A 24,337-nucleotide genomic window follows, 5' to 3' on the forward strand; every position below is an offset into this window, starting at 1 on the left:
GATAAGACTTATATACATCATAAAAATGGAACAATAGACATAGAGGATACATTCTTTTTTTTTTAAGGATTTGCCTTTAATTATATTTGTTAAAAAATGGTATAGTTGTAGGATTTGTAAAGCTATAACCTTGTAAAGTTGTAATCTTAGGCTAAGTATTATTGGGCTTAACCTTTCTAAATGTATTTAATTTTTTTATTTTCTAAAGTTGATGTGAACAATATAAATACATAGTCCTATATGTGTACAATACACAAAATTCTTCAAAGTTTTTCTATAAATTATATAGTGTTAGAGCCATGAGTTATTTTTTCCCCATTCTTTTTTTTTTGTCACTAAGTTTTCGTGAAATTTGCTTCTCATTGCCACATTAGGGAGGTCGAAGGTGTTGTTTTTAGCCAACCATAAAAAAGTGGTGACCTGGTTCTTAGCAAGTGTAGCTTACGCTCAACTTCAAGTGCTAGCGCATAAGAGCACGCGAGAGCCTTTTCTAAAATAAGCTTCTTTTTACATATCTCAATATATAAGGTAAGTAAATCGTATAAGAATTCTTGAAAAATAATCTTGCTTGATTCAATCTCTTCTCCAATGATAAACACAACATTGGGTACATAAGATTCTCAGAAATATTCAAGCAAATCATCAAAATAATTTGGTCAAACATGCCAACAAATAAAGCAATTTATGTGTTTGGCGCAATGATAGTAGAAGCAGACACTTTCGTTGGCACATTGATAACCACTTCAAAAACTTAGGTTGACACACTTTTCTAACGAGCCTCCCGTTGATGAAACTAGACAACAGTGGATGATGGAGGATGCTCGATTATTCTTCAAATTTAGAATTCTAGATAGAAAGGTAATTAGTCTCATCCATCATTGTGAGTTTGTGTATGGTTGTCAAGACCTACAGTGATAAAATCTTACTAAAAATATAAATTTATTATATAGTAGTGTCGGTAATAACTTTATTTCTTAAATAGAAATAGCAAAGTAAAGATGATGGGGATTTTTAGAAAATACAACTAAAATTAAATTTTAAAACTTAAGCAAACAAGACAACAATTAACATTAAAGGAAAATCAATGAGATGGAGTTCTAGCTAAAGGTAAAAAAATGTTTAATTCACTAGTTTGACCATAGATGCAAAGATAATTTCAGTGTTCTTAATAAATTAATTATAGTTGCCGACATTGTGCCTAGCAACCAATCTTTCCTTATCTTGTCACTAACCAAGAGGAAGCTTGTTGAAATAATTTCCCTTATCAATTAACAACCCTATAACTTTGTGCCTAGGATTTAGCTTATCGATAGCATTAAGAATGAGAGAGACCTAATTCTAACTAACAAACACACATGAGTGAGGTTTGTTTGATTAGAACACATGCCTACACAACATATATCACATATGTTATTTATATCGAATTATGTTGTTTGTCACAAGCATTAGAATCAATTAAACAATTACAAATTTAACTATTCTAACTAACAAAACAAATATTCTAAACTATTCTAACTAACAAAACAAATATTCTAAGTTATCGAATACGACCTCTACATTCAACAAATTTGAATATTTGTAATTAAAATAGAAGACGTGTAAATACTAAAGAATAAAGAAAAGATGAAGAGTAATTTAGATCTCACAAACTTTAAGAATCAAACTTCGAAGTTCCTTTGACTAGAAAAAGAGGTTTAGCAATCCATGATCAAGAAGAACATAAAATAATAAAAGTTGCAAGCTAAAAATTCTACAAAAAGTCCTAACACTCTACTAAAAGGTCTTATTTATAAAGTTTAATTGACCTAGGGTGGGTTTGGATGGACGATATGTTTATTTGCGGTTAGTGTAAAAATAACGGTGGTGATGAGATTTGATACTGTAGCGATATTGTAGCGTGAGACAAAAAGTAAGCTAAACGCACCGCACCGCACCCAATCACCCATCCAAACCTACCCTTAGATTAGGCCTATAACACTTCTTTGAGATAAAAGTCTTGAAAAGGGAGGAAAATATCCTTGCATGTTAGAGTTAGGGTGCCCAAATTTGTTACACAAGTGAACACGGGCGTTGGGGCTCATGTATTCTCAAACCGCGACACTAAATTTGCTTCCCTCAGATAGGTCGTGACCCCATCTCTCTAAGCCGCGACCCACATGTCTTTTTTTTCTCTTATTTCACATTTTGCTCAGTTTTAACTCCTTACTTTGCTTCCAATGATCCTCGAACTTGTGTCCCAAACTCGTATTACCTAATAGAAATTTCAAAACACCTAATTAATTAGTAGGTAAACTATCTAGTTCGTCACCCAACTTTTAGGACGCTTTCATTTTTGTCACTTAGGCATTAATCTCTAACAATATGTTTACACATTATGTTTACACATTTATTTTAGTCACCCAACTTTCAGGTCACTTTTATTTTGGTTACTCAAAAATATAATTTTTAACTATTAATTGAGGTAAAAGCACATCAATAATTGAGGTGATAAAACAATAGAAACTAAAATGATGCATTAAAAAATTGTGAAATCTTACTTGTTTACCACATTGTTGAAAGCTTTACTTTTTTCAATATTGAAATTTAAAATTCCAAAACATCATAATCAATTAAATAAACTATTTACAAATTTTTATCGCTTGATAGTATTAACCTATTTGTTAGTATAATATTGAAATTAATTAAATTAATTAATTTAACCTCCTTCCAAAATTTAAAATATTATTTTATATTTTCAAATTAAAATAAACTCAAATAACTCATTTTTAATAATTATCTCTGAAACCAACATCTCTTTTGATTATATGATCTTGAATATTTCATGTTAAGTTAAAAGTAAAGAAAATCATTGCAAATAATTAAATTAATTACTTTTACCTTCCATGCCAAACTGAACTTGAAATTTCTTTCATCACTTATTTACCCTAAATGAAGAACAAACAGTTAATTCAATTAATTGCAATAATTTTTTCTTGGCTTAATATATAGATTGGCTCTAGAACTTGACAATTTTTCTCACACTAGCCCCTAAACCTTTTTTTGATTATATTGGTCCCTAAGGTTGGCATTCGTTACGCAGATTGGTCCTACACTAACACCATTTTTTTTTGAAGAATATACTGATTTGGACAGGTATGGGGTGACATGTGGAGAAACAAGGGGGCAGCTAGAGGTGCTCATGGGCCGGGCAGCCCGGCCCGGCCCGACGGCCCGCCCGAAATATGGGAGGGTTTGGGTAAAAATATAGGCCCGAAATATGGGCTTGGGCAAAAAAACGAGACCCATTTATAAAACGGGTCGGGCCTCGGGCACCACTTTTTTGGCCCGGGCCCAGCCCGACCCGGCCCGATATATTAAATACATTTATTTTTTAAATTTTTTTTAATTTTAAAATACTTTTTTTATTTTTTAATTTTAAAATATTTTTAAAATATTTTTAATTTTAAAATATTTTTAAAATACTTTTTTAAATTTTAAAATAAATTTTTGGTATTTATTAAAAAAATGGGCCGGGCCGGGCTTATGATTTTTTCCCGGGCCGGGCCTGGGCAAAATTTCAGGCCCATATTTCGGGCCTGCCCGAATTTTTTTATGGGCCCGGTCCAAACCCGGCCCGGCCCATGAGCACCTCTAGGGGCAGCACATGGATTCACATTTAATCATTCTTACAAAATTTTAAAAAAACTTAAAATTGAAAAAAAAAATCAGAAAATTTATAAAATTTTTAAGAGATATCATAAATTATAAAAAATAAAAATTGAATATATATAAAATAAAATATGAAAATAAAAATAAGTTAAAATTTAAAATTAAAAGCTTACTCTTTAAATAATCAACTTTAACAAAATAAAAATAATTTTTAAAATCTAAAAATACATAACAAATAAAATTAAAATAATAAAAAATTCAATTTTTAGAAATTTACAAAAATGAAAAAAATAATGAAAATTTGATTAGGCGTTGACTGAAGTTGACCAGGCTTGACTAGCATTGATCAACACCAATTTTTTAATTTTTAAAATATTTTTTAATTTTATATTTTTACAATTTCTTGTAATTTTTTAAAATGTAACCAAATTTATTTAATTTTTTTAAAAATATTTTATTTTCAATTTATATATATTCTTTTTATTTTTAACAAATTTTAATTTTTTTTCAAAATTTTAAGGTTTTTCTTAAAAAAAATTTAAGAATGGTTAAATATGAATCCATATGTCATCTCATTATTTGTCCATGTGTCAGTCCCATGGTTGCCCGCATCACAAATTCTTCAAAAAAACAAATAAACGGTGTTAGTGTAGGGACCAATCAATGTAACATATGCCAAACTCAGGGACCAATGTGATCCAAAAAAAGCCCAGGGGTCAATATGAGAAAAATTGTCAAATTTAGGGACTAATCTATATATTAAGCCTCTTTTTTTTTTTTTAAGCTTATCATGGAAGACTTGAGATTATATAATAAAAAAAGTTTAAATTTTGTAGATAATTATTAAATATGGGTTATTTGAGTTAATTTCATTAAAGGTAATCTAGAAACATAAAATAAAATTTTAAATTTTAGGAGATTAAATTAATTAAATTTAATATTATAGTAACACATCGATTGACATTATCAAGGGATAAAATTTTTTCAACAATTTATTTAATTGATTTTGATGTTTTGTAATTTAAAATTTCAATATTAAATTTTTTAAAATTTTTGGCCTAGGATAAACAATTACAGTTTGACAATTTTCTTAACGTATTATTTTAATTTCTACCTCTTTTTACTTTAATCCTTAATTTTATTTTCCCCGATCAATACTTAGAAAAAAGAATAATTTTTGGTTGACCAAAATGAAAGCGACCTAGAAGTTAAGTGACCTAAATGAAAGTGTAAACATGATGTGGTGTGTATAGTCAACCGATGTTAGAAATTTAATGTTTGGGTAAATAAAATGAAAGTGCCTTTAACAAAATTGCCAAGATTTCATTTTGAGTGACCAAAATGAAAACATTCTAAAAGTTGGGTGACCAATTAAGATAATTTACACTAATTTGTAAATGCTAAATCATGTAAAGTTAAAGCATAAATTGAATTAAAAGTAAACTATATACACATTAGCATAAATAATAAATTTTCTTTTTGAGTTTTTACATACTTGAATTTATATATATATTTTAAAATTTTCAATAATTATTAATTTTATAATATTCAATTTTTTTTTTAGTTGTGCATCCATTTAGAAAGAAATTAAATAAATGGTTGTCTAAATTAGACTTGTTAATGAGTTGAGTAACTCGTCTAGGTTCGAGACCCACTTAAAAATTGGAAAGGTTTAGATAAAAATATGATACCTAAAAAATAGGTTTGGGTAAAATTTAAGGCATGTTTTTTATATGGGCCGAGCCTGCAAGTATTTTAGGCTCGAGCATAACGTAGTCTGGCCTGAGTATATTATGTTATAAAAACTATTATATATGTTAAATAATAATTATATATATTTATATTTATATTTATATTAAATCCATAACTTAATAACAATTAAACCCATTACCCATTACCTAAAAGAAAATTTATCCAACTAAATAACCCAGTCAAAATATAAAATTTTAAAACTATATTTAATACAATAAAATATGTATTATATTTATAGTTGAGTTTTTAATATAAATATTTTAATACATTTTAGTGTATTAGAAAACTTTTTTTAGCATTTGTAGTTCATTTTTTTAAAATTTATTTATTTTATATACACAATTTTATTAATTCTTTAAAAAATTTGTACTTTTAAAATATTTTTGCTGATGTGGTATGTCAGCATACTACTTAGGTGGCATTCGTCAATTATTTTTTTATACTTAACCCGAACCTCAACCCTGAAAAAATAAAAAATTATGATGAAAGTGACGTCGTTTAGGTCTAATTGGAATTCCGCTAGTTTCCCTTTCCTTCGCCTTCTATTCCACCTGAATCCGAAGAGAAATCTAAAACCCTACCGCTCCGCTCTGTGGGAAATCACTAAATTTGGTACCTCAAATTCCCAATATTACCCCTAAAAAGATGCTAAATTTCCTTTAATTACCATGTCTTCCGAGGAAATCAGCCTCCAGAACGGGCTCAACGTTTTCCAGGCCGACCCTATACGGGCCTTTAATTGAGGACCCCAATCTACTACTCGACCCGGCCCCAAAACCCGAGAACTCACCGGCTTCATCGACGACAAGATGTTCTCCTTCCCTCCCTCCCAACCCTCCGAGTTTCGCTCCTCTAACATCTTCTCCGCCGCCGCCGCTACTGCTGACGCCGCTTCCGCTGACCGCCGAGACCCTCCAAACCACCACCATCGGAATTGGGAGAGAAGCGCCCGTGGTTTCTCCACAAACAGCGGCGACGACGAATCTGACGAAGACGACGTGGATGATGAGGAAGACGAGGATGATGACGGCCACGACGGAGGAGATGGCGACCAAAATGATAATAACCACAATAGTAGTATAAACATAAATAATAGAAGTAATAGTGGAAATGAGACTGTTAATAATGCAGGAAGTGGAAACCCCGAAAAAATGGGAAACGGAAAAGCAAAGCATTCCTTCGGTTAGTTTTCTCTTCTTTTGTATCGTTTCTATTTTTGAGAAATTTTATTGATTTTTTATATATAAAAGAAGGAACTTTATTGATTTATTTTTGTTTCTTTTTATAATTATTGTTGGAAAGTTGGAGGGAGCTGCAGGGAATTGGTAGTGAAGGAAGGAGGGATTGGGCAAGGTGTGAGAGAGGGTAATAATTATCAGAATGCGGTGACGATTGCCGGTCCCGATGGGGATATTTATTACACGCAGTTTTTACTAGGTGGAGAAGGGTCTGCTGCTAGTGGTGGTGGTAACGGTCAGAAGGATATCTTGGTGGAGAATGGTGGTGGATATGGGTTTAGTGGGAGGAAAGATGTTCCATTTTTTAGTGAGTCTGGTGAGTCCTTGCGGGACATTTTATCCGACCCTGTCACGTAAGTGATTGATGATTTTATGAAGTTGAAGGAAAAATAAGTGCTTTTGATAGATTTCTGCTCCCTGATGTTGAATTTGGCTATGGTTTTATAGCAGCCGTGCTTTGTTGGTTAATTATAGTTTGGTTTAATGTGTTAATGTGTAATGGTAATTTGCAGTTCATGTAGTAGTGAATTTTACAAGTCCCTCTACTAGTGAGCTTCAGCTGAGATTATGAGATGCAGGAAAATTTATTAGCAGTAGTGCAGTACAAGTTACTGTAGCTAGTCATGTATGCAGTGCTACAAGGCTAGTGAACTATTAGGACTGTGGAAAAACATGCTTTCTTTTATCTGAGATCATTTAGATATGTTTACCGGTAAAAGATAATGTCTTTGAACTAGGAGTTTTACTCGGTTCATGCAGTCATCCTTTAGAGGTGGCACTAGCTGATTTCAGGTTTAAATCCTAGTTTATAGCCCTCTTCCCATCCCTAGGCTTGTCTCCTTTGTTAAAAAAAAATGACTTTGCTCTTTCTGCATATATATTTTTAATTGATCCATTGATTTTTAGTCATTACTTATCAAGGAGTTGATGTACATTCAGAAAAGAAAAAAACGTTAGATTGATGTTTCAATCATTTGTTCTTGGCTCCCTTTCATTTAAAATTTCAGGAGAGCTCTCATGGATGATGCGATGATATTACCTTGTGGACATTCCTTTGGTGCTGCTGGAATACAGCATGTTCTTAGAATGGTGAGTTCTTGATAAAACCTATTTCTTCTACTCTGTCATTAGTATGATGCTTAGTTGCGGATGAAGTTTGTGCCATGCTTCAAACAATTATCTTTGATTGGCCAAGGGATGGTTTGAATCAGTACAAATTACGGATATAAGTATAAAATAGGCCATTTATATATGGGTTCTAGGTTGTTACAGATATGAATGACCTGTTTTGCGCCATTTCAGAGTGATTAAGTGCTCATGGTTACTATATTAGGTACAATATTATTAACACCACTAGAAATAAAAGTAAAGACGGCAATCTACAATACCGCTGTTTAGAGATGGAGAGAGAGAAAAAAGTGGAAGTGGTGAAAGTGAAGTAAATTTACCTTGAATAATAAAAGGCTTAATACATCATTTGGTACCCGAGTACCTATTGTTGTTTTTTTTTTTGGTCCTATAAGGTACTTGTGTTCAACAAAAGTTATACATTTTGGTACCGAAGGTAAAGGTAGTAAATTTTAATGTTTAATTGAGTTTTGGGATTGATTTTATGAAAATCATAATTAACTAATAATATTAATAATTAACTTTCATCAAATCAACTTTAAAACCTGAAAAAATCACAGCCATCAGATTATATTTAAGAAATTAAACACAAAATTAAACAAATTTACAATTAACACTAAATTTATTCTATAACAAAATCATGAAAATTCAAAAATATATATTAGCTATTAATTGTCATCAAATCAACCTTAAAACCTGAATTAAACACTAAAAAAATAACACCGTTACCTTTAGGTACTAAAACGTATAACTCTTGCCAAATACAAGTACCACATTGGACAAAAAAAATGTAGGTACCACATTAGAAAAAAATGTTAAACTCGGGTACCAGAGGATGTATTAATTCATAATAAAAGTATATGATCATGTAAGCACGTTTATAGTCACCTTAGTTTGATAGGAGCCAGTCGTGATAATGTTTTGCTTAATTTTATTCAGTTATTACATAAAGTAGTTAATTTACACATTTAACAACAAACAAAGAAGAGCCATGATTTGTAAGTAGCCAGAGACATGATATGCGCAAATAACTTCATTCAATTATCAGATAAACTAATTAATTAATATAAACAAGTATTTGTCACCTAAATTGCTTGAATTCTCTTCTTTCAAATATCATAGATGTCCAAATTAGTTTCCAACTTACTAATAGGCCTTTCATTTGGAAAAAAGACACTAAAGAATATAGAATGATTACAATTTGCAATATTTAAGATAATTCCTACATCACATGAAAAGACACTTCCTACCATTAACAATTCAAGATAGAATTGGATTTGACACAATAGAATGGAAGTCTAATGAGATCTTCAAAGAAAAACTGTAAATGATTAAGAAAAACACTTATGTCTTTCTTCAGTTATTACAGCCTTATCTTTTAGAATATCTGTCAGAATAATGTATTTTTTATTCCTTAATTTTCCTGTTTAAATACTACTATCAGTGTATTTTAAGATGAAGGCTAAACCAGTTCCAATCAGAAACAAAAATGTTAAAGAAAGAAAATTTCTATTACCCCATCCAGCATCAAAATTTGTCCTGGTATCCTAAATTTCAAAGTTAAAACTATCTAAATCTCCTCAATTTAACCCTCTACTCCCTTTGGAAAAGAAGTCCCACCACCTTTAAATATTAGGTGATCATATCTTGTCTAACTCAATTCTGTACTTTCTTGTACTGTGCCAGTCCCTTAAAAGGCACATTATTTAACAAACCAAGGCCAACCAAGCACCTTTCTCATCATTTTCTGGGAATGACTTTCCATATGAGAGAATTTTGGAACACTACATTCTTTATCTACATGGTTATGGCAATGTAAGTAGGTGAAATTTACAGGGGAAACATTCAAGTTTTTATGGTTTTTTTGGGGTGGAGGGAGTTTGTGGAGTGGTTCAAAGTTAAGAGGAGGTGAAAAGTGGTTGTAGGTATTAAACTTTAGCTGTAAACAGTGAGGTCACTTATAGTCTTGCTGCTGAGGGATAGTGAAGTTAGAAGAGTAGCTGTAAGAGCAATTAGGTAAGAAAGGGAGCTGAAATGGTAAGTTGATGGAGCCTCAGGCCCTCAGTAAAGGTCTTCTGAAAGGATTTGGAGATGGAGCAAGTGCTGCATTGGTGCTACCATTTCATGTTCAGCTTTGGTAGAGATTGCAGAGAGGATTTAGTCTTAGTTTCAGTCAGATGTCAGTACTCAGTAATGATGTTTTAATGTGACAGATTGACATAGGCTCAAGAATGATAATAAAAGAATCAATAACTCGCAAATGCCTCGAAATTCACTGACATTGTCAGACCATCTGGGGCATTGATAATAATACCATTATCCTTTGTTCAATGTGAATTTCAAGGGTTTTATTCCTTATCTGTTTTGTATGTTTATTTGTATTGACTTATAGGCAATGTTTATGCGGCAGAACATGTTGCAAGCCATCTAGAGTGACTTACTGTGCATTGATTCAAGTGTTTATGCAAGCTGATGATAGACATGATTTATGAGGTGGCTTTGCATATTATTTTCATTGAATCACTGTTGAATGATATGTTTTTTTTTTCTCCTTTAAATGTATTAAAATTTATCTTGTTTTCCTTGGTTACTTAACTAGCTGTTGGGTTGAAACTTCTTGGTCTGTCTCATTTGTTAACAATGATTATAACTGCATAATAATTTTGATATTATGAATGCTTTATCAGAAAGCTTGCTGCATTTGTTCAGATTCAGTTTCAGAGGAGTTGGTGGCTCCTAATCTTTGTAAGTAATATTCTTTGTCTTCAAAGGAAAATCTTTCTCCTTTACTTTGTGGAATTTCAGTCATAGTTTGTGAACTATTGTAATTTGCACAATTTTCCAGCAAGGATAATATGCATAGATTAGTATCTTATTGATGTTAAGCACCCCATCTTTGTGTCTTGCACATTATTTCCCTGTCAGTTGAGGCACTGGGCACGTATTTTTCTTGGATGTCTATGTTTATCCCTTGCTTTTACATATTATATGAAAAGTATCGGCAACAAAACTTAGGTTTCCTGAATGTTAGGTGATTGTCTACAAGATATGGATGAATTTTGATACACTTTAAAGGAGGAGCAAATACATGGTAAAAATTATGAAGTCAGGAAGGCTATTAAACATTTTAATATGCATAAGCTATCCATGTTCTATGCTATATGTATACATTATTTCTGTTCTTTGGAGACATTTAGTTATTTTCTATTTTGTTAATGTTCATGAGCAGCTCTCCAAGCTGCAGTGCAGGCATTTCGTCGGGAAGAAGAGTTACAATTCTACCGCTCACCTAAAAGGAGGAGAGAAAGATTTGAACAGGTTTCTCTTTTTTATACCTCCTTTTGGTGTCAATAGCTTTCAAAACTCCCTTTCTGACTTTGATAACCCTTATTGGTGCTTTATGCGTTTTAATTTTCCTGCCATTGCTTATACCATTCCTGTCGTATCATTGCTGACACTTTCTTTTACTTGTCTGTTCATATAGGATAAGAGTAGCTATGGCGAATCAAATATCATGGATCCGCCAAGGGGTAGGGGTGTCCAGTTTCCATTTGCCGTGACAGACCGGGTTATCATAAAGGTATATCTTCTGAAATCTTTTTCTTGTCATTTTTTTCTCTGCTTGTAATGCCTGTTTTAGATGGTCGAATTTGGTGAGTGGAGATAGATTGATACAGGGTAACAAGAGGACACCACAACGCTTTGTAGGACGTGAAGCTATTGTAACTACACAATGCTTGAATGGATGGTTAGTAGCAACCTTCCTTTCCTCTTCACGTGACATGTTATCAATGTATATTGGATTCTGCATTTACATCATTTAGTTTTGAAACACGGGATCTCTCTCTGGCGCACACAAACACACTTTCTAGTAATGGTTACAAAATCTTGAATCCTCTACCGAGATACCAATCAATCGGTTGGAAAGTAGAGTTAACGTGACATTGCCCTGAATATCTGCTTCGGCTCAAATCCAACACAGAAACCAACCTTGTGGCCTTATTACAAAATTTTGATTTACAGGTATGTGGTGAAGACGTTGGACAATGCAGAGAGTGTTAAACTTCAGTATCGCTCGCTTGCCAAAGTTGCAGGCGAGACATTGTCATCAAAGCCAATGTCAAGCAAGATGAGACCGAACTGGTTGTAGATCACCTACGCTGCACATTGTTAAATGGGGGCCTTGCCAGTAATCTAACTTCAAATGTTCAGCTGTACTATTATTATTACAGTGTTTCATGAAACCGAACCTAGAGTGTCTTATAATCCTTGCAAATTACCCAAACGCTTCTATCACTTTGTACCTTACATACAATACTTGAACATATGTAATCATTTTTGTTTTATATTATACTAGTATGGTTTTCCACGTTGGGTTAATTATAGAATAGGTTCATTGAGTTCATGATCTAGCAACAGCATACAAGGTCCTCTCAGCTCAACTCATCCAGTGTTTGTATTGTTCATTTTGAGTAATAGAAGTGTTGGCATGTACCTAAGCTAATACGTGGTCATTAGAGTCTATTATGCCATGTTAATCTTGTGGATATTGTTATGATTGTGTAACCTAAGTCAAGTAAGTCATTAAGTGTGTGTGCTTGTTTTAAGTTGTAATTAATGTTTTAAAAGGAGAATTAGTATGATAAATGATGAATATAATCATGTTTGGCTGGTTGCTTGATTGCCAAGTAAAATTGATTGGTGATTAAACATGGTAGTTTTGGTTGTAGGTGTGTGGATGTTATGCTTTGGAAGTGTTAGTCTGTGAGTTTATGGTGTTCTAAATTTGGTTTTTAAGAGTTTCAAGTCATGGTTTTAATTTGGTATTGTTTAAGGCCAAAATAGGTAGGTTTGAGGTGATTTTTGGGTTTTGGCATAATTGTATTGGTACGTAGGTCAAGATGTATCGCAACAAGTTAGTAACAAGAAATAAATAGTAGCAATGGCATGTATCGATACAAGTCCCCGATTTGTACTGATGCATCTATATCAGACAGGGATTTCTCTTTTGTTTTGAGTTATTTTGATTCTCGAGGAGCTATACTCTGTCTCAATCACCATGTTTTTAAATTGATTTTAAAGACTTAATAATAATTTAAAATATTTAAAAAAGTCTATATAAAGGATTCTTCATTGATTTTTTATTGTATTTAAAGTATATTTTAGTTTGAGTTGTTCTAGTAGCGAATGCAATGTATTGCATTTGGATCCAACGATCAGGTCGAATGTGAGGTGTCACAAAATAGTTTCCCTATGTATGCACTATTGAGTTCGATGGTCTTAGAGCTCAACCCATGATGCATGCTTTGTCGATTGTTTTTCTTGCCCTTTAAGATCTATCCTACAAAGTCATTCGATGTTTTGTGGTCTTTTGAAATATCTAGGACGAATTAAGACCGTTGTTTCACCTAATCAGGGTGTTGCCTTTCCATGGTATGGAAACCAATGATGGGCACCCATGCCTCGAATAATGCATATTGCTTGAAAGCTATCTCCAATATGATGGCAAACACTGCATCATTGACAAGGCTCTACCGTGCTTTACAAAAGCATGCAAATAACAACAAATTTTCAACAACAAACATGCATGGGATCTCTACTGCAAGCATTACGAGTATAGTTTTTTCTTTTTTGCAATGAAACAGGTAAATATTTCAAGAATCATACACAAGGAAGAACAGATTTGACAATAACACTAAAGGGTTCCTATATGATGCAAAAGTATATTAATCTAATAGAAATTCAAGTTATTGAAGAGGTCCATATCAAGATATGAGTGTTAACAATTTAGATTATTAAATTTTATTACTAAATACTAAAATTATGAGTTACTCTAATTAATAACTTTTCATGAGATCTTAGTAGTGACCGATTGTCTTTCTAATTGTTAATGCCCTCACAATAAATCGATATTAATGATATTTCTTCTCGATTTCACTCGAGCAAACGCCTCATCTCTCGGTCTTAAACATGTGGCTCAACTAATTTAATTTTACTCAATAAAATCTCTTTTCAGTCTCATCTAAATTTTTAGATAAATTTCTCAAATCCAAGTTATTAACGCAAAACATCAACACTAATTTCATGCAATAATCACATAGAAGATAGTCCAAACAACCAATCACTTAATGAATTTAGCTCATGATTATATCAAGCATGTCCATAAGCATGATCTCCATATCCAGATTTTAGAAATTGAAGTAAATAAAAAATAATATTAAGTTTAGAGATTGCTCATTCAAGAAGAGGTTCCTCCTTCATGAACATCCATTGAAGCCCAACTTGATCTCCATTCCAATTTCATTGCCCATTATAAATTGTAGTAAATCAAAGTATAAAACTAAGTCAGCTAAATCAATGAACATGCAAACTTCATAGCTAAATCAATGAGCTTCTTGTCGCGACAAGACATTCTTTGTGGTCGCACGACAATTATTGGAAACAAGAACTCCACGGTTGAGTCAGTAATATCCTTGACGCAACAAAGCTTTCCTTGCGACAAAGATTCTTCTTGTATAATTTTTCAAGCCACTTGAGTTCCTTATAATGTCATCATTCGTTTTAATCTATAATGTCATTTTCACATAAAGTAAATTTATAATTAAAGTGTATAGAATGTAATTACTCAAAATACATATAAAAACACCCAAAAAAAATTAATTCTACTACAACTCGTATTAGATATACAAAATGACTCGAGAACAAGCTCCTTGAATGTGAAAACAACCTAATTTACCCTATCAAATTACAACGCATCAGTTGTCTAGGTACAACATCCACCAAAACTGCAAATTCAATTACATTCATTAATAGGAATATTGAATTGTAGTGAGTGCAGATACAACATCAACCTACATCTTTATTAACTCGTCGATTGATTTCTCGTTGCATCCAAATCAGATCCCTTTCATAACACATATTATTCAAAGGACCCTTAAATTTGTTTAAATATTCAACACAATGATAGATTATAAATCTTCGTAGTTGAATACATTTCAAAATATTATATACTATTATATTTTTACCTTCCCTTGAGAGAGAACTCCTATGGTTGCAAAGGGAGAGGCACTAACCACAACAACTACATCTATGCTTAGGTTTGTAGAAGAAAGCTTTGTTAATTGATTCTTGCATCACTTTACAAGGCGCCCTGTATAGGTGCACTAGAGTTGCAAAACCTTGACTGAATCAACCAACTAGCTTAAAAGATTTCAGTAGAAGAAGATACATGCAATGGACCCTGTTGTCAGAAAAGTTTGGCAACAACATTCCCCTACCATCTAGAGCATATTGATTCATCTCCTTCACAATTGCATGTAGAGGGGCCGGTTGGACAAGTCTGTCTAACCATGTGCGCTTTACTCTATTCTCATTTAATTCTTTCTTTGTTTTATCTTTATATGGGGGCACCAAACAACCAATGGCACTCGGATGTCACATCGACATTGAAGGTCAGTTATTAAAACGACATCTGTTAGTGTTATAGTTGTTTCCCATATGAAAAAAGGAATGTATGTGTTTCCAACCCTCATCTCTCCAACTCCAGTATCATAGTGAACATTGTCATCGTAGATGCTACATATAAATCAACACTCTTCAAGAGTTCTACAACATATCCACCGGTCTTTGGGAATTTTAAATTATGTTAAGCTTGAAATTTACAATATTCCTACAGTAAAAAAAATCACAAAAAATTACCAAAAATAAAATCTTAAAAATATTTTTACAAAAATTACAAAATAAAAAAATAGAGTTAAAAAATTTTACCATATTAACCACATTTTTCCTCATGAAAAGAAGTTCAAAATTGAGTGGGATAGTTATATTGTGGAAGTCAACTCCCATGATTTTTTATTTCCACTTATTAAATAAGTTGGTTGGGACAACAATAAATAAAATTTCAAACCCTTGAATTCAACACCCATGCTTGTTCATGTATGGCTGAATGTTCTTTATAATATTTTATTACATAGAAGCAACTCTTGTCATGATTTGATAAAACCCTAAATTCGATGTCCTTGAGACATCCTTAAAAAACATATTTAGGAAATAGTTTTTTCAAAATTATAATAAATAATAAAAATTTACAACTTTTAAGTAAAAAAGAAAAGAAAAGAAAAACAAATGTGTTGTCAATTTTTCAGTATTATTAAAATAAATTTCAGCAAATAGATGTGATTTTTGTTTTAATTCTTTTGAAATATAGAAAATACTAAAATGAACTATTTGGTTGATTGTTTCAAAAGTTTTAAAAAGTGAAAATAAAAAAAATTAAAAACCACAAAAACGATTTAAATCCATATAAATGTTTCCAACAATTTTTAATATCAAATCTTTAATGCAAGCTCAAGTTCATAGGAATTTTTATTTTATTTTATTTTATTTCTCATTATTCAATTATGAGAAATTAGGTACAAAATGAGTTTTATATATTTTTATTGAAAACAAATTTTAACTCTATTTAATGCCTTGATTTTTGAATATTCGAGTTCAAGTTTTCTACCTTATGTAAATTATGTACGTGCTTTTTGGCTTAAAATTTGCTACAATATTATCAATGCAAGAAAACGTGAATTCAAGTGTGTTAAAACACGTTTATCCTACTACTTAAAAGTTGAAATAAATCATAGATAGTTTTAAGCATTGTATCAATCTCTTAACTATTAAACTTAAACCATGCATAAGTGTATCTGAAAATGGCACGAACAGTTGAAACAAAATTTTATTTTTATTTTCAGATTCAGCAAAAGTGTATTAAAGAACCTCAGACTGCATCAATTACAATCCTAAAATCAAGTTCTGCCCCTATGCTCATAAAGCCCAAAGGCTTACAAATAAAAATTGAAAAAAAAAAATGGCCCCAGTTCTGGTGTTAGAATTCACAACCCTGAAAGGCCAAAATCAATCTAATAACTAGTTTCCATAATGAACATAGATGTTTGTAGGATAAGACTATAGATAGCAGTAAGAAAGATCAATTAGAGTAGGAGCCGAAGTTAAATCAGATTAGCGAACATGCTACATTCTCCTTTGACAACATGAAATCACATGTCGAATATATGGAAGCAGCAGCTGCCCTGACAGCCAATTCCCTGTCAAAGCTGTCCCCACTCCCTGATCTGCATCACAACATATTCATCTCTACCATGTAAAATGATTCATGAATATCAATATCCATCACCAAACACAAAATGCAGGAACATGCAGAAGAATATAATGGAGCTAGCATTCTCAGATGCCTTAGTGGATTTTGTGTTTAGTGATTGATAGTAACCTAAGCTATATTAAGCTATATATTAGCATATATAGAATGTCCTTCTTGGGGGTTTGCAATCGGCCAGATATAAAGGCTAAGGGTTGATATGTATCTGAGGCCAAGGATTGATGTCATGTACTGTGAATGAAAGTGCAAAAATGCTTTAAAACTTAGCAGGGAAGCAAAATTTTGAAGACTTGAATGATGAGCATGCAACAAACTACTTTTGGACACCCAGTTCCAACATTTTTATATTTCATAAAGAAATTATTAGTCATGGGAGGTTCCAATGGATATAAAAATCTATAGGCATACCCGATCATCGTAATAAAGAAAATAAGGATAAAACTTCACTCAAACCTGATATTATTTGCCGATGCTCCTTGTTGCGGTAAACTGTAAAGCACGTTCCAGTGCATATGTTGCAAGCCCTGGTCACAATGCAGTTGCATCCCTTTTATTTGGTTGGACCAGATTTCCTGGAATATAAGTGAGAAAATAAGAAGCATCATGAATACATGAAGATTCTACTTAAAGAGTGAACAGATTGAGAAGAAAACAAAACTTGAAGAGGTAAAATTCAATTAAGTAGCATACCAACTGATGAATGACCTATTTTCAAACAACACCAAAGGTACTTGGCTGTAATAAAAGGTATGAGCATATCATCCACCTCTCCTATTTACAAGGGATTATTGATAAAACAATATCTAGGTTTAAATTGGACACTCAACTACTAAACTAGTAATAGAGACAGTTAGCATAGTAATCTTCGAGGTTTAAATAACGATAAACATGTCAAGTTGTCTGCAACTTACAAGCTGTTTCTCTTCTTCAGAGAGAGCTTTATCCATCTGATCGAACAGTGAACTCCATCTTGCTATATGCATCTCAGCAGCAGCATCTTGCAAAAACCCATCGGCAGAAGTTCTGACGGTATTATGATCACCCCCTTTGTTAGAGGAGCATTCTTTTGATATTAAAAAAGGTAATTCTGTAGTAATTACAGCTCGCACTTTCTTCTTGCTACGTCGCAATGCTGCAAACACAAAGCAGAATACACAAAACGGGAAATACTCATATCCTATCTGAGAACAGTTTGACTGATGGAAAAATACCTGAAAGACGTCCTTTAATATCTTGCTGAAGAAGTTCCAACCATTGAGACGCAACAGTGGCAGCTGAAACATCAACGTGCCATTTATATCAGTTAGGGCATTCTTTTCTTCATCACAGTCACCATAAAAACATGGATCATCTTTATAGAAAAATACAAATTCTCACCTTTTATGGAAAGAGAAGAGGCACTGTTGAAGTTCATTGATTCCTCATTTGACAAAGAGCTAGCATTCTTAGATGCCTTAGTGGATGATGACAACTTCAGTGCTAGTGCATCATCCTCACTGACTTGGTCTACCATGCTTGAATCACCATCTCCACTTATTTCCTCTGAATTTGAAGAAATCGGCTGATGCATTGGCACTAGATAACCTCTTGCTCTCTTGTTCATAGTTGTAGCATTTGGAGGCCCATCTTCATGGTAACAACTGAGATGATGAAATCCTGAGTCATCCATAATTCCATGATCCATCTTACCATCATCATCGTCTCTGGCTCCACTTTTGACATGACTTGCCTGCTTGCTTTCTGAATGCAAATTTTCAAGTTTTTCAGACTTCACTAAGGCCTCTATTATGGAATGGACCTGTTTCCGATTTCTAACATGATTTATAATCCCAGGGTTTAATCCATTGAGCAGTCCACTTGGGGCAGCAATTTTTGTGAACCTGTCTACCTGTTCTTTCTTTGCAAGCTCCATCTTCTTCTTGAGCACATCATTCTTACTTTTCCTCCCACGTTGCTTGGGCATCGGTATTCCCCCATGAGATGATGATAGTACACCGTTTTGCATAGATACGCCTGCATGGGAAGATGAGAATAGACCACTTTGCATTGATATACCCCCATGAGCAGATGAAAGGAACCCATTTAGCTTCATCTCTTTCCAAACTCTTAACGAATCTCTCTCCTCCACTGGACCAATAGAACTTCCACACTCTGAAACATCCTTTGGCTTCATATTTTTGACATGTTTGTGACGAGTTAAATCATGGTTTACCGAGCTAGAAACATCTTTCGCATTCAGATCCAAGCGAAAGCCTTTCGAGGTTAGACAATTACTCTCTTGTGAACATGATCTTTCAAACTTTTCTTCATATTCCGGGTTGTTATCACAGGATTCGGTGATCGCAGTTGGAATGTCAGTGTTAAGATCAAGGGGCAGACAGATTGGAGATAATTTTTCCCCTTCCGCAGTTCTTTTGACTTGAGAACCAAAGTTGAAGGTTACTGGAACCTCATTAACTTGAGATACTACTCCACTAAACTGCAATTGCCGACTAGAATCTTTTCTTTTCATAGATTTGGAATTGTGGCCATTGAGTTCTGTAGCATTCAATGAAAGGGGGAAAAAAACAATCTTTTCAAAGATGCAAAGTTGAATGGTAACAAACAAAAACACCTTCATTCTTGTATAACATTACAGTTTTTCCCTTGCAAATTCAATCAGAAAAAAGAAAAAGGTATAAAATGAAACTAACAAAGCAATAATCAGTTCAAATGTTTTAAGAAGATAAACTGACCAACAATTCAAATAAATGACAATTCCCCGCCTACACACAAAAAAGCATGAAAACTTACCCTCAGAGCGGATGACAGAATCAAGATCTCTCATTTTGATTCCATTAGGTGAAACATCATGTTTTCCTTCCAATTCATCAATGCTTCTCTTCACACCCACAGACTAAAAAACAATCCAAAACCATGAAAACTAATAATAAATTTTAAAACCCAGAAAAAAAAATTAAGGAAAGAGGAAACACAAACCCAACCTTGGAATCAGATCCAGGCATCAAAAGCAAGCCTTTAGAAACCATGGCAGAATCAGCTTGGTCTTCCATTTCCTTGAAAAACCCAAATTTCAAATTTCAAATTTCAAAACTTGACAAGAATCAAGAAAAGCTCCCAACTTTGGAACAAACAGAGATTTTTATGGAAAGGGTATTTGAGATTATGTAAAACTGAATGGAAAAACAAATAGGAAGAGAGATTGAAGGGTTTAACAAGGACAGATCTGCCGGGTTATATTTGAATGTTGGTTCAAAAATTTTGGATTTGAATTTGTAGGAGAGAGAGAGAGAGAGCTCCTTTATATGATTAACAAACGATCTTGTCTGGGAATGGGATTTTTATACGCAAGTAAATTGAAACTCTTTTTCAATTTAATTTAAACAAAAAAGGGGGATTTTTGCTGTGTTTGAAAGAGGAGTTGCATGAGTCCAGTTGTTGTTCAAATTCAAATACAAGGTCTAATGGAGGGAGATTTATTTAACCCCGCCTGCCCATCCATTAAAATTTTGGATATTAATTCTATTTATTATTTTATCTCATCTGTAGATTGTGATCATATCTACTGTTTTTTATAAAATGCTTAAAATTATTTATAGTTTCTCCTGACTCGTAAATACTACTCACTTCTTCTTACATTGACAATAGTAACCATGCCAATCGAGCTAGGACTCACTCAATAAGAATGGAATGTTTTTAAACAATCATTTGAATAGATTGAATAGATTAATTAACTTTGACATATTATACCATAAATTATATATATATATATATAGTATATTCGTCTATTTAATTTTGATATGTCCAAAATTACATTTAAGGCTTAGAATTCAACATTTTCAAATTTTAGGATATCACTTTGATAATAATTAGATTTGATAATTCACTTACCAGATATTATCTCTTATTATATATTAGACTACTATATACTTATGATGTGAGTGAAAAAAATTGTACAATAAATATATTTATAAAAAAATTATATTAAAACAAATGATATTTTAATTAGGTCGGTAAACCTGAGGTTTTAAAAATTATAATGACTTGTGTTCAAATTTCAGTATGTTGATCTAAGCGGGAACTATTAGGCTATACATAAAATATAAAAAGACAAAAACAATAGGGTAAACTAAATAGATACTCACCCAACTGTAAAACGTTTTAGTTTAGGCATCCAAAAATAAAAAGTTTACAATTTAAGCACGCACGTTACATAATTTGATCAAATTGGTCATTGCTTTTAAAATTATTAGAAGTGGCATGGAAATTTCTCTTAAATATAATATTTTAAAAATTACCTTTCTTTGTTTTATCATCATCACCATTCTTCATCGATTCTTCAACATGAGTTGAAACCAACACCATCACCCCCAACGCCATCTTCTTCTTTGACACCATGTACAAAGTAGATATTCAGTTAAATGGATAGTTGTTGTTAGTAGTAGCTAAGTAAATAATTAGTTTTGTCAGTTAGAAGTAATATTATATAAAGAATATGTGTAATCTTATTGAGATTGATGAATTGAATCATTCTTCACTTTCAATTTATGTTAGAGCTTCTTCTCTATAATTCATTGACTTCACTGCTCATTTTAACATGGTATCGGAGCCAAATTCATTGGCTATTTGAGCTATTCGATCACGGTCAGTTCTTTGTCTCTATTATAGAGGTAAGATTTGGTGATTGTTTTATTGCTTTTTTTCCTTCCCAATTTGATTAGATGTTCATTATGGTTAATCTGGATCAGTTAACAACCATTGATTTCAACCATCCATTATATCTTCATCCTTTCGATACTCTAGAACTTTGTTTCACATCAATTAGTTCAATTGAAAAATTATAATGTTTAGAGCAAGTCAATGAAGATTGCTTTGTTGTCAAAAAAATAAACTTGGTTTTGTGGATGGTACTTGCGAGAAGGAGTCTTTACCGTCAACTCTTCATTCCCAATGGGAACAATGTATTGTCATTGTGCTCTCTTGGATCTTAAATACTGTTAGTCCAAAACTATCTGTTAGAATTGTTTTTACATCAAGTGTTGTCTTACAGGCCCATTCTTAATATTTTTGAAGTCCTAGGCAAAACAATAAATTAGACTCATTTTAAACAATTTATAAAATGTAATACAATAAAAATTGAAAACTTTTTGGAGCCCTAAGAGATTAAGCATTTATGAGAAAAAAATTAAAAGTCCTAGAAACTTAATTTTTTTATTTTAGTCTAGAAAATCACATTAAAAGCTAAAAAAATATTTTTTTTTTAGGCCCTAAGCAGTTGCACTCTCAAATAACCTCAGCTTGGAAAGATTTGTAAGAACGATTTGATAATGTTGATGGGTCACATGTGCTTTTTCTTCATCGTGAGATTGCTTCTCATAATCAAGGTACTTCCTCAATCTTAGTTTATTTCACACGATTGAAACTCCTGTGGGATGAATACGATACTCTGGTCCCTTTTTCATCTTGTGCTTGTGAAAATGCTCGAAAGAACCTGCAACACATTCAGCAGTAACGGTTGTTTCTGTTCTTGATGGGATTAAATAAGTCATATGTTGTTGTTCATAGTCAAGTATTGTTAATGTAGCCATTACCTTTACTCAATCAAGCATACTCTATGCTTATTCAAGAGGAAGCTTAGTGGCAACATTTTCTGGAGTGACTTATCCTTCCGAGCCAACAGCTTTATATTCCTCCGATGAACAACAAAGTTCTCAAAAAAAAGCAGCTTAATGGCATATGTGATCACTGTAAAATTCAATGTCACAAGAGAGAGAGAGAGAGAGTTGTTACAAGTTGGTAAGGTATACTGTTGACTTTAATTTACCAAGAAGAAGTTTGGGCATCCCAACATGGTCAATAATGCTATAGCTAATAGTGGTGATGATGGAATTGCACTTGCTACAACAGTGAATACACCTGTGTTTGCACCTATGTTCACTCAGGAACAGTATCAGCAGACTTTACATTTGCTAGGTTTTGAATCTACTGCGTTTGTTGGAGGAACAACTCACACGGCAGGTACAAATACTCGATTTAGGTCTTCTTGAAATTGTCTCTATGAGTACAATCTTCGGAGTCATGGTTTCGTCAACTGCCTATTCCACTACTCTAAATTCTCAAATAATATAGAGATGTAATAGCAAAATCATCATATGGACATTTTTTTTAATTCCTTGTATCATATTCGAGGACTTCGTACAAGTACTTCTATTAGTCAAACCGTTAAGTTTAGCTAAAAAAGAAGCTTAACTCATAAATTGGTACCTAAACTATGCATTTTTCCCATTTTGGTACTTAAATATTTTTTTTCTTACAAGGGGTATCTAAACTTTTTCTTTTTCTCCAAATTGATACCTCTGTTAATTCAATCGTTAGTTAAATTGTTAAGTCTATTTTTTTAAAAAAAACCAATTAAAAATTGGCATGTGACAAAAAAGACAAAAAGTATTATCTCGTCTCTTATATATATTGCTTTTATTTTTTTTTCTTTCTTTAGAACCGGACCAATGGTTGAATCGATCAGGCTACCAATTCTTGATTTGATCAATTCTTCCACTTCGATCAAATAATTTATTAGAAATTCATAAAAATAAAAAATATTTTAAAAAATAGAGAAAATCAGTTCAATTGTTTTTTAGCTTGGTTTAATTGGCCTGTATCAATTTGCAGGTCAATCGGTTCAACTCCTATCTCCGAATCAATACCCCAATTGGTCTGACTGGGCATTCCGACTTGGTTCTGAAAACATTGGTTGATCGAGGAAATAACATTTTTTTATCTCGTTAGGTCAAGCAAGCAAGCAATGAAGTTTGAAAACAAAATTAATTGCTGGCATCTTAATCTTAGGAGGGTGAATTGCAAGCATCATTTGTATTATCATTCAGTATAAAAGAAGAAGATAGAAAAAAAAATATAAAGAGAGAGAAATAATGTAAAAGAAAAAAAATGAAAGAATTAAAAAAATATTTTTTTTAAGTTTATATGCATGGAAAATTATTATTTGTTGCAACTACTTTTAACAGATATAATATTTTTGTGTAACATGGGTAACAGAAGAATACCTTGGTACCACTTGTGACCAAAAACCATATAAGTATCAAAATAAAAAAATTGCATAATTTATGTACGAAGTTATGGGTTAAATATTTTTAAATAAATTTAACAGTTTAATTAACAGATATACTAACTTAAAAATAAATAGTTGAAGTATCAAGTGTGAAAAAAAGCGAGATAAATAACTTCTCATCTATTTATCATTTTCTACACTTTTCGTTGAAATTTTCGTTGAAAAATAGAATAAAACCCTAAACATGTTTTAAAATAAATACTAGCTCCACACATGTACCACATTTATATTAATGTATATCAAATAACAATCCAGCCAAACATAATGTTAATTATACTTTTA

At 32.3% G+C, this 24,337-nt stretch overlaps 2 protein-coding genes across 4 annotated transcripts; one reads left to right on the forward strand and one right to left on the reverse strand.

Annotated features, from left to right (window-relative positions):
- Nucleotides 1-5,879: 5,879 nt before the first annotated feature.
- On the forward strand, nucleotides 5,880-12,135 carry LOC105780105 (U-box domain-containing protein 62). 2 transcript variants are annotated; one of them, XR_008195418.1, is made up of 8 exons: nucleotides 5,880-6,582; nucleotides 6,703-6,991; nucleotides 7,646-7,727; nucleotides 10,454-10,511; nucleotides 10,996-11,084; nucleotides 11,251-11,346; nucleotides 11,434-11,514; nucleotides 11,790-11,869. XR_008195418.1 is itself a non-coding variant. In XM_012604230.2 (8 exons), the coding sequence occupies exons 1-8, from the start codon at nucleotides 6,210-6,212 to the stop codon at nucleotides 11,914-11,916; spliced, it is 1,185 nt and encodes a 394-aa protein (XP_012459684.1). In that variant the 5' UTR covers nucleotides 5,883-6,209; the 3' UTR covers nucleotides 11,917-12,135. The 2 variants fall into 2 exon arrangements, 1 of the variants encoding a protein (XP_012459684.1); XM_012604230.2 differs by having other exon boundaries at nucleotides 5,883-6,582; nucleotides 11,444-11,514; nucleotides 11,790-12,135.
- A 4,340-nt stretch (nucleotides 12,136-16,475) lies between these two features.
- LOC105780547 (uncharacterized) lies at nucleotides 16,476-20,384 on the reverse strand. Of its 2 annotated transcripts, none has more exons than XM_012604939.2 (7): nucleotides 19,914-20,382; nucleotides 19,723-19,825; nucleotides 18,307-19,467; nucleotides 18,141-18,203; nucleotides 17,841-18,061; nucleotides 17,383-17,501; nucleotides 16,476-16,885 (listed from the first exon to the last, which is right to left on the reverse strand). In XM_012604939.2, exons 1-7 carry the CDS (start codon nucleotides 19,980-19,982, stop codon nucleotides 16,768-16,770), a joined length of 1,854 nt encoding a protein of 617 aa, XP_012460393.1. In that variant the 5' UTR covers nucleotides 19,983-20,382; the 3' UTR covers nucleotides 16,476-16,767. The 2 variants fall into 2 exon arrangements, with proteins under 2 accessions (XP_012460393.1, XP_012460396.1); XM_012604942.2 differs by lacking the exon at nucleotides 16,476-16,885 and adding an exon at nucleotides 17,620-17,664 and having other exon boundaries at nucleotides 19,914-20,384.
- Nucleotides 20,385-24,337: the final 3,953 nt, after the last annotated feature.

Source organism: Gossypium raimondii, chromosome 4, assembly GCF_025698545.1.
Source record: "Gossypium raimondii isolate GPD5lz chromosome 4, ASM2569854v1, whole genome shotgun sequence".
NCBI lineage: Eukaryota > Viridiplantae > Streptophyta > Magnoliopsida > Malvales > Malvaceae > Gossypium > Gossypium raimondii.